Source organism: Thamnophis elegans, chromosome 5, assembly GCF_009769535.1.
Source record: "Thamnophis elegans isolate rThaEle1 chromosome 5, rThaEle1.pri, whole genome shotgun sequence".
NCBI lineage: Eukaryota > Metazoa > Chordata > Lepidosauria > Squamata > Colubridae > Thamnophis > Thamnophis elegans.
In genome coordinates this window covers 44,194,383-44,205,309 of record NC_045545.1, presented here as the reverse complement: position 1 = coordinate 44,205,309, position 10,927 = coordinate 44,194,383, and the positions used below count along the sequence as shown (strand labels likewise).

General features: G+C 39.5%; 1 protein-coding gene across 1 annotated transcript; it reads left to right on the top strand.

Moving 5' to 3' along the window:
- Nucleotides 1-2,835: 2,835 nt before the first annotated feature.
- CDC20 (cell division cycle 20) lies at nt 2,836-9,251 on the top strand. Its single transcript, XM_032219079.1, is given in 14 exon segments — nt 2,836-2,949; nt 3,551-3,770; nt 3,992-4,134; nt 4,245-4,341; nt 4,944-5,072; nt 5,272-5,468; nt 5,824-5,839; nt 5,842-5,917; nt 6,058-6,289; nt 6,866-6,923; nt 6,926-6,990; nt 7,119-7,236; nt 7,724-7,870; nt 7,873-9,251. Coding segments are annotated over 14 exon segments (1,560 nt in total). The 5' UTR covers nt 2,836-2,910; the 3' UTR covers nt 7,896-9,251.
- Nucleotides 9,252-10,927: the final 1,676 nt, after the last annotated feature.

The following is a 10,927-nucleotide window of genomic DNA, read 5'->3' as shown; positions in this document are numbered from 1 at the left end:
GATTAGGATTCGCTATTACTATTTGCATTGCCATGATTTGTAAACAAATGTAATGTTATTTGAATAATGAAACTGCTGTAATTCATGGTAGTTAAATGAAGTTTTTTTCATGAGGATCAAATTTTGGTATTAACACAGCACTCATTTACTACAGTTTGTAATGTTAAAAAGCACTTCTTACCATCTCGAGAGGTTTCACTAACCTATTAAAATCCATTTTGCTTTAAAAGGATGATAATCCAATATTTAATGGAATCACCCATGGAGTAAAGGATAAGTAAATTATGTTGGCTTATTCTATCCAGAACAAGAAGTACTTCTGTTCTGATGCTTCCTTGTAGCAAGCAAATTAAGTGCATGAGATGTATAATACAGCAATTAATGGCAGAGATTCCTGGGCTCCTCAGAAGTGCTTTGGGTCAAACTAACATAAAGCCTCAGAGGTCCTTACATAAGTTCTACTTATATAAGTAGAAAGTTCACAGAAAGGACCAAACCAAAGGGTGTTTTTGAATGAAGCAAATAGACAGCTGAATCAGTGTTGTAGTCAATGGAATGAACACAGCCACCTGCCATATATTGAAGAAAGCAAAACTGTTCTGACAGGGAAAAATACAAATGGCAGCTATTTGAAGGTGTCACTGTATATATCACTTTTATAATATATCAGGTAGAGATTTGGAGATGCCAATTCCAATGCCAAGTTGAAGATGTTATATTGAATATAAATGTACTCTCTCATCGCTTGGAGAGGTTGAAGCAAGGAAAGAAAAGAAACTGGGATCTGAGACTGCATATTGTAAGTATTCCCATTTTCCTTGTGTAAAGATATATTCTGTTAGAACAATGGCAATTATATCTAATATAATAACAAATAAACTTAAATTTCTCCAGTGGAGTTGTTGCAGAAATGTATTTATTAAGAATATACAGGTAAAAAAACCAACGTAAAACCAATCAAAGGCATTCAAAAAGCAATAACCCCTCATTTCCTGGCAAAAACAATCAAATAAGCCATTTCATGGGCTCTATCCCTCTGGGGTTCCAGGCCCATTGGCAAAGCCATGTCTTATTAAAGAGTGTCAAAGAGAGAACCAATCATCTCTGTGGGGATGATGTTCCACAAGGAGAGGGCAACCATGGAAAAGGCCCTTCTTGGTCCCACTAGATGTACTTCCTTAGGAGAGGGGACCCATAGCATTCCCTGCCCTCATGCTCTGGTAGATCAAGTAGATTTGATTGGGAAAAGATGGCCCTTCATAACCTGGTCCCAAGCCATGTAGGCCTTTGAAGTGACAAGTATCTTGAATTGGACCCCAAAGCAAATCAGCAGCCAATGCAGCTCCCATAGATGAGGACACATATGCACATCTAGGCCTGCACCAAACCATGCACACCATCGCATTTTGAACCAACTGAAGCTTCTGGATATTTTTCATGGGTGTTTCAATTGTCAAGATGGGAGGGAGGTGACTAGGGCACGGGAGGGTGGTTATGGGAAGGGATCGTTGGTCCAGGAAAGGGCATAACTGGCACAAAACCTGCATTTGCACAAAGGGTGTCCGCAGAGGTGGGTTGCCAATTTCCTTCCTTACTACTGATTCATGTGGGTGGGCAGCATCCCACTGCCACTACCAGTTCGGCCAATCCAGGCCGAATCGGCAGCAACTCACCTCTGGATCTCCTAGTCAAGACTGCCACCTGCTCTTTGAACAGCAGTCATGAGTCCAGAACTCCCAGATTATATTGAAATCTTTGAAAATGAATTTTGAAAAATGCATCCAAGATTAAGAGAAGTATCAAATGAACTAATCAAAGCACAAAAGGCAAAAGATGGAGCATTTTTGTAAGAATAAGGCTTTAAAAAGTAACATATAGCAAGTAATAAGCCTTGTTCATCTATAGTTGGTGAACTACAACTTTCAGCTTCTCTATCAACCCTGCTAGCAAAAGCACCCTGGAAATAATTCAGCAACATCTGAAGGACTGCAGGGCATCCGCCTCAGAGGACTTTTTGTCAGAACCATTTTTCAAATAGCTGAGGTCAAACTGTATTTGCTAAACAGCTTCTTTCCTGTAGATACTACCTATTTAGAGTTTTCCTGTAAATAGAGGGTGCAGATGCTGATGCTATTGGTCACCAAAACAGCAGCAACAACAAACCCACCAGTTGAACAAATTGACTTTCTGAATTAAAAATCTATTATAGGTCTCCATTTTAGGACATTGCTCCATTCCTTGGAAAACTGAAAAAAAAGTATTTATTGCAACCCAATTAAGGCTGGAGACCCACAACCTGAGCGCAGGTGAGCTCCACTATCCATAGTGAGGCTTATCTGAGAGGATGTGCAGTATTGTCTTGTGTAACGAGTCTCATAAAAACGAGTCTGTTTCCATAAATCTTGCCATTAACTTTACGAACACTCTTTTCTGGTCATATAATCTTTTTTCCGATTTCTACAACTAGAATGCTTAAGCAGAAAGCTTTGCAGTTACACCAATGTAAACTTAGCAATCAATAAAAAGCTATCCTAATGTAACTTGCGGCTTCCGTTTGACCTGCCTTTCGCTAAGCATCGAGCCAAAGCCGTTTGCTTTAGATTTGAGAACGTTGAATAGTTTAATTATAGCGTGAAGCGCCATGGAGACGCTTCCCCTCCCCTCCCCATCCCGTTCAGAACATCGGCAACACCTTCGGCACGCCACTTCCTCCCGTTACGACAATGTAAATCATAAAGGAACCATCCCAGACAACTAACCATCCAGGGAAACTTTGGGTAGCAAAGCCACGCCCACTTACATTCAAGAGCCAATGAAAGTAAAGGAAGGCGGGCAAGCCGTAAGTCATCAGGCGGACGTTAAGTTCGAAATGGGCCAATAGTTGATCAAAGTGGGAAGTTTAAATTCTGAATGGCGGAAGGAGCCGGAAGAGTTGGAGTCAGAGCAGTGGTAAGTAAGAGGTTCCGCCGACCCGGATTTTTTTAGGATCCTAAAAGCATTTTTGTTTTTCTTCTGGTTCTCGATTTCTTCCCATCCTTTAGCTTTTCTGCCCAATATCTCTTGCAATGTATTCTGCCGCCGTGCACGAGTTGTTCCCCACCCCCCCACCCCCCCACCCCAGTGCCAGAAACAGACCCGGAAATTGTATAAGGAAGAAAGCGTGCTGCTTTAATCGGCAAACCTATCGCAGTAAGAGAAAAATAATATAAGACTATTTCGTCTTACTGCCATACGTTTCCTGGTTAAAACTCCAGAAATTAAACAGTTGTAGAAAGACAGCTCCATCCTGTTGAGCTATTTTCGCCCAGATTTTTTTTTTGGGGGGGGGGAAGCGAAATATTAAAGAAAAGGCGGGTGGCCTTTTCTTGCCACTTGTGTTTGTAAGGGCCACATTAGTCACCTGAATCTTATCTGGTTTGTTATTCTGGAATAAGGTTTGTAACCTATAAGCTATCCCTGGATGTGGTTGAATCCATTTATCTGATGTTCTGCTCTTACTCTCCTTATCTGAGATCAACTTACCTTTTCTTCCCTGGCTCTGATTTCACAGCACTGCGTCCCTATGGCACAGTTTCTGTTTGAGAGTGATTTGCACGGGCTATTGAAACTTGATGCCCCAATACCAAATGTGCCTCCTGCACGATGGCAGCGTAAGGCCAAGGATGCCGCTGGTCCCAGCACTGGAGCTGCCTCAGATGCCATAGCTCCTTCGCCTATGAAACCAGCTAACAGGCCTCATAGTACCAGCAAGACTCCTTCCAAAACACCAGGTAAGATATGTGTTATAACTAGTATGTAGATCACTATGATGAAATCAGACATGAAGTTCTAACTCTTTGTTCTCTTCTATTGTCCAATTTGTTTTCCAGTGCTGGAGATAAACATTAAGATGTTTATCTTAATGACACTGTGAGAAAGCAATAAAGGAATCTTGCTTTCAGGCTAGGAATTATCTGAGGGGATACAGATTAATGAAACCTCTGTTTTGCAGGCAAGTCTGGTTCCAAATCACAAAATACTCCAAACAAAACTGGAGGTGATCGATACATCCCTAATCGTAGTGCTATGCAAATGGATGTGGCCAATTTTCTCTTAACCAAAGAGGAATCCTCTGAGGAGACACCCACCAAGAAGGTAAAGAGATTAAATGTCTGGTACAGTGATGGTCACACACATTTGTAGTTACTGAATTCTGTGATCAAGTACATTATTATTGATTTCTTAGTGGTTTTCCCCCCCTCAAGGAGCATCAGAAAGCCTGGGCAATGAATCTTAATGGTTTTGATGTAGAAGAGGCAAAAATCCTGAGACTAAGTGGGAAACCTCAGAATGCCCCTGAAGGTAAGTCTGCATTGGGCTTATTCAACACAAGAGTAAATTGAAAAGTGAAGTGCATGGTGGATTTCCAGATGCATCCCTTGTGGATAAAAGCTCCTATCAGTAATAGCTGGTTTTCAAATTGGTATTGCAGCAGTGGTCCATAATCCAGTTCATTCAAATTGATTGTTCTGCTGTTTTGTTTTAATGGGAATTAATCAAGCCAAGCAAGAGACTTTTTTACAAACTTGTTTTTATTTATTTGTTTCAAGTTGCTATTTGGAACCAAACTGGAAAAAAAATGCCCTTTTTAATTTTCTGAATAACAGCAGCGATGCTAATTTGAATTAGTTTATGTTCAGCTTGTTTTAAAAGAAGAACAAAACTTAACATTCTCATAATGCAATCCTTCACTGCCCTAGAAAATGAACTCTCTTACATTCTTCTCTAACGTATTACTTTTGGATATGTTAAGGTTGATGTCTCTATTGAAAGAAATCCAGCTAGTACCCTCTAAATTGAGTGTCCCATTTCCCAAAATTTTCATTAACTGGTTAGCTTGGAATTATAGGAACATTTGAGTTTTTTCTTGATTTATGCTGATAATTATGTTACCTCTTTTCCAGGATACCAGAACAATCTCAAAGTGCTCTATAGCCAGAAGAGCACACCAGGCTCCACAAGGAAGGTAAACAGATACATAGCCTCTGTGTCGGAGCGGATTCTAGATGCCCCAGACATTCGAAATGATTACTGTAAGTAACTATGGATTTGGAGTTCAATTTTAGTGAGACTTTGTTCCAAAGTGCAGAGGATACCTATCTCCTCTGCCATATTACAGCTTCCTTATGCCCCATATTGTATTGGATATGGCTACCATGGAGAGGTAGGAAAAGATTGCATCTTGACTTGACTTGGCTTTGCGTTTCCAAACTGTGTATTGTTCTCATTTAGATCTGAACTTAGTTGATTGGAGCTCCCTCAACTTTTTGGCCGTGGCTCTGGATAAATCAGTATATCTATGGAATTATGATTCCAGAGAAATAATCCAGCTCATGCAAATGGAAAATCCTGATGACTACATCTCTTCTGTTTCATGGATCAGAGAAGGAAATTACCTTGCAATTGGCACAAGTAATGCCGAGGTCCAGGTGAGGTAACTGAGGCTGTATTTAATGACCCAATAGTCTGATAATGGGACAGAGAATTTAAAAAATCTTTTAATATCAAAGCAAGTTAAGTTCTCTTTTGGAGGGAAACCTCTGAGAGATATTTGATTTTTAAACCAATATGGGCTTGTTACACTTTGGATTGGAAAACTATAAGCTGCTTCCTTTGATAGTCGTTAGGGCCATGATTTGATTGATTTCTCATTCCTACATATCTGAGATAAAATAGGTTCATAATAAGTGGGACAGCCTTGTGCATTTTCTCATTGGGGCTGTATTCCATCAGACAATAAAATGAATAAGATTGGGTATTTGGACTCTGTTTATATTGATTTAGTTATGGGACATCCAGCAGAAAAGCGTCTACGGAATATGGTCAGTCATTCATCCCGTGTGAGTTCTTTAAGTTGGAATAACTACATCCTGTCCAGGTAATAATTTCTAAGCAATATCTCATGGTCACTGATGGGGAAGAGGCCACATGGCTTATAATTTTTCATAGTCAGAGAAAATATTACATTGGTCTTCTGATACATTTGATATAGGAGAATATGCTAATTTTCCCTAACAGCGGATCACGGACTGGTCACATACATCATCACGATGTCCGTGTGGCAGAACACCATGTGGCAACACTTGCTGGCCATACACAAGAAGTATGTGGACTAAAATGGGCACCTGATGGGCGTTACTTGGCCAGTGGAGGCAATGACAATCTTGTAAACATATGGTCTGTTGCTCAAGGGGACAGCTGGTCACCACGTCCTGTGCAAACTTTTACACAACATCAGGGAGCTGTTAAGGTGAGTACATATCTGTATTTAGAGAGTAGACAACATCTTGGTACAAAATTATATGGTATAAAGCTCAATTAATGGTCATTTGGGTAGCTCTTTAACCAAGTTCTACAGCTTACAGTGGTCTGAATTCAAACCATGGCAATTTAGGTTCTCTTGGAAACTGGAATTTGTAATGCAGTAAACAAATCTTGATTGTAGATGGTGATTTTTAAAGTCCAGAATGGTAGCCACTTTTAAGTTCTGTCCGCATAAGCGTGACAATAGCTTGTAAAGTAACCAAGACAAATTAAAAATGATCCATTTTAAAAATCTCTTTAAATTATAGGTAGTTCTTGTTTAGCAATTGTCTCATTTATCAACCATTTGTAGTTATGACTGTAATGAAAAAGTAACTTTACAATTTCACAGGTCTATAAAACAAAGGAAAACTGAAATAAGACCATAAGCATAATTGCAATTTCACTTAGCAATCTCTTTGCTTAATGGCCCAGTTGCCTCTGCAAAAATGAAGACTATCTATAGTTTGCAAACACAGTATTTCTAATCACAGAGAATGGTGACAACTACATTTTCCCTTAGGCTGTGGCTTGGAGTCCATGGCAATCCAATGTGCTGGCTACAGGAGGTGGAACAAGTGATCGCACATAAGGATCTGGAATGTGTGCTCTGGGAGTTGCCTCAACACAGTAGATGCACAGTCTCAGGTAGGTTTGCTTAATACATTTCAAAGAAAGGTAATGATTATTCAATACTTTAACATGCTGCATTTTTTCCACATAAGGTATATCCAGTCAATATTTTACTTATTGGACATTTTTTCTGGTGTTAATAGGTCTGTGCAGTACTATGGTCTACAAACTATAAAGAACTTGTGTCTGGTCACGGTTTGCTCCAAAACCAGCTGGTAGTGTGGAAATACCCATCTATGTCAAAGGTTACTGAGTTGAAAGGTAAGACCCATTGTGAAAAAAACTGCAATTACATCAATGAATGTACTAAGGAGCCCATGAACATCAATGTGTACCAATAATCCCTCTTGACGCCCAATGGCATTCCTGTCTCACTTTTAAAGTTTTTTATACAATTACAGGACACTGACATCAGCACAAATCTTAAACATACTTACAAAATTGTCTTTTGAGCCCAACAAACTTCCCTCAGGGATAGACTGCATGCTAAGGGCTACTATTTTGTTGCCTGGTAAATTGATGTGTTTTAAATTTGGTTGTGCTCGCTGTAGCAGCTTTTGTAAAGGTGTGAGATTTTTGTTTTGCTCCTAAATACAAATGTGCCAGTGACCAAAATGATTGCTTTTCCTGGGTTGGATTAGTTTAATCTACAGGTTATGGTGCACTATTCCACAAAGAAAAATGCCTATGCCAACTTAAATAGATTACCAACTATCATTTACAGTCATTGTAAAATATCTTTCCTTAGGTCACACTGCTAGGGTGCTAAGCTTAACTATGAGCCCAGATGGAACCACAGTTGCTTCAGCAGCAGCAGATGAAACACTGAGGCTTTGGCGCTGCTTTGAGTTGGATCCAGCACGTAAGAAGGAGAAAGAGAGCAGTACTAAAACCAGCATATCCATCAAGGAATTCGCTGAGTTTCATCCAACTCCTTCCAATCTATTGCTTTATGTACAGAATTTTAAAACTATTAATAAATATTTTGCTCTCCTTTAGAATAGTGGTATATGGATTGATATATGAATCAAATGGTGTGAATGACTTTAATCGATATGGCTGTTGCTAGGACTTGGCTTGCATACTATTGTAAAAAAATAAACTATCTATTGAAGAAAAATAAAGACCAGACTCTCCTCCTGATACAACCGATAATTTTCCTTCTCTAATCACTCTGGCAGCTTATTACTAGGAATACTGTCTTAGGTTTGGTCTTTTCTTGACTTTTGAGGAACAATTTAGCTTCCCTCTTCCACCCCTCTTGAGTTGTGGGACAGATCACTGTAGATTTCAGAATTGAGAGTTAATCTGAAATATTAGTTTGGGACTTGAAGTATGTTTTCAAGTTGTAATTGAAGCTGGTACTACCTCATGCACCTGATGCAAAACCCGCATACTATGTAGGATGATTGTGATGGTTTATCAACCTCCAGAGCAACATCCTGTTACGGACCAATAGTTTTATTGGGAAATATGTAACTAGTAATTTTGCTTGCAAACTATTGTTGCCTTACCAAACAGATAGATATTGCAAATTTGCTTAGTTGAACCCTGATTTTACTGAACTTTGTGTTCTGGTATTTAAGACTGCTTTTCCAAAACTATTCAGCAGTTATGGAATAGTTTATCCTGAGAGTTAATCCTTCTGCTTCTTTGTATTTCTTGCACTTCTTTAAACTCAAGCATTCCAATATCCCAAATGCTGGTGAGTGAATTTGGCCTACTGTGGTTTTTTTTACCTCGATCAAATCACCTGTAATCTGAACAGTCCTACAAATGATTTTATTGCCTTCTGATTGAGTGGAAGTTGTGAAAAGCCAAGCCTAATGAAGATCAATGTTAGCCTCAGCTCATCTTTGCCAAGCACTGGCACTTTTCCATGATTCGTGGGTCTTACAAAAAAATGATGAAAATGATCTGTTCTAAGGATCAAAATGACAGTGGAGGTTATTAGACAATTGCCATTTTAGCAGATAAATCTATAGTTAACTATTTTGACAATTGGTTGGGAGTCCAGCCAGATGTACAAATTTAATGAAATAAAACGATGCAGTAAGATAATTCATATTACATGAATAAATACATTTTAATATTCAGGAGTTTGGTCCATCATTAGGGCAAATAAAAGATTAATATTCAGGCTTAGTTGTGAAGTGTAGCCTACTACAGTTGTATTATGAAATCTGTCCATAGTTGTACTAAGTGAAGCTGCTTGTGCCCAAGAAGATGTAAACACTTCTCTTCCCCTAATGTGATAGAGTTCTCTTTTGGATTTCATACTGTGGTGTAGTCCTTGATTTAAGATTGAAAATACGAACGGGTCCTAGAATGGGTTCTTTACAGCCTATTAAGCATGTCTGCCCATCAAAAATATGCCATATTCAGCGCTTAAGTCACATGACTCTTTTCATAAGACATATATGATCACAATCGTGATCACAGTTTGCTAATATTTCCTGCAAAAAACGTTTAGAGGAATAGGTCCACTTGATCTACACTGTTCACATTAACGATTTTTATACTGACAGTGATGTACTTAATGATCACAAAAATGTAAAATTGGGTACAGTCCTGGATGCCTCCACCTACAAGATTGACATTCATGACCATAAATCAATCCCAATTGCACTTGTGAAGTCAAGGATTACCTGAATGTCTACACCAGTTCCTGTAGCAAGCTAATGGAGATATATTGAAGCCTTATTAACTAGTCTAAGCAAACAATTCTGTACCTACTCATTCAGAAAACTGCAGATAATCACTCAAAATTTAGAGCAGTTAACTATATCATATTTAGAAGGCACATGGCTATTCAAAAATGCACCACATCAGAAAGATACTAGGGTAATATGAATGTTATATGACTGAAAAGTACTAAATCAGCACTTGTAAAAACTCTGAAAAAAAATAACTCCATAAAGGTTTGTTCATTAGATTTCATGCGAACCAATGATTCGTAGGACAGAAATTTACTTCAGGTTTACAAAAAGAAGCATTATAGAATGGGTTCCTAATTTGGTATCCCCAAATACTGTCTAATTTGGGAACAGTGTCACATTGATTTTTCATCACCCTTGCATGATTATCATCAAATATAAGTACAGCAAAAAAATGTTGAGAGCAGGCACACATATAGGAGAACAAAAAGTATCTTTTACTTTTTTCCAAATTGTACCCCTAAGTATCCCCTACATTGTAAAAGTTTCTCAGTCAAACTGGTTATCAGTTTTAAAGGTTGCCATTAGCATTGGTTTAGGATTTCTCAGACACAGGTGGGAGGAAACAGCTACACAAAACAGCAGATAATGAGCGGTGGAAATGTAAATACTTGTTAACAAAACCTATTTCAACTAACAGTGAACTTAGCTTAAAGGCTTTTAAAACAAGATTGCCTTATTTCAGAATGGCCAGTGAATGTATCAAAATATTAGGGTTATACAAATTTCTCCAATATAGACATGTTTTGTTTAGATTATGTGTATGGCACATATCTAGAGTGGGTTAGTACCCCTAGCATTGAGGTAGAGAGACCAATACAAGTTTATTCTAACAACATAAAAGGTATTTTGTTGCCTTAGCTTTTTATATTTGCACTATATCCTTGCTTTCATATTTGGCACTCTAAAAATTTAGGATGCAATACAGATCTAAGATCTGCTACTAAGATTACTTTTCAATTCATTCTATTGCAGAATTATTTTGCAGGCAGACCCCCCCACCCCCCCCCCCCCCCCCCCCCCCCCCCCCCCCCCCCCCCCCCCCCCCCCCCCCCCCCCCCCCCCCCCCCCCCCCCCCCCCCCCCCCCCCCCCCCCCCCCCCCCCCCCCCCCCCCCCCCCCCCCCCCCCCCCCCCCCCCCCCCCCCCCCCCCCCCCCCCCCCCCCCCCCCCCCCCCCCCCCCCAGTATTTGTAGTTTTTCCACTTATCACACTCAACCAGACCATAGGCAATAGC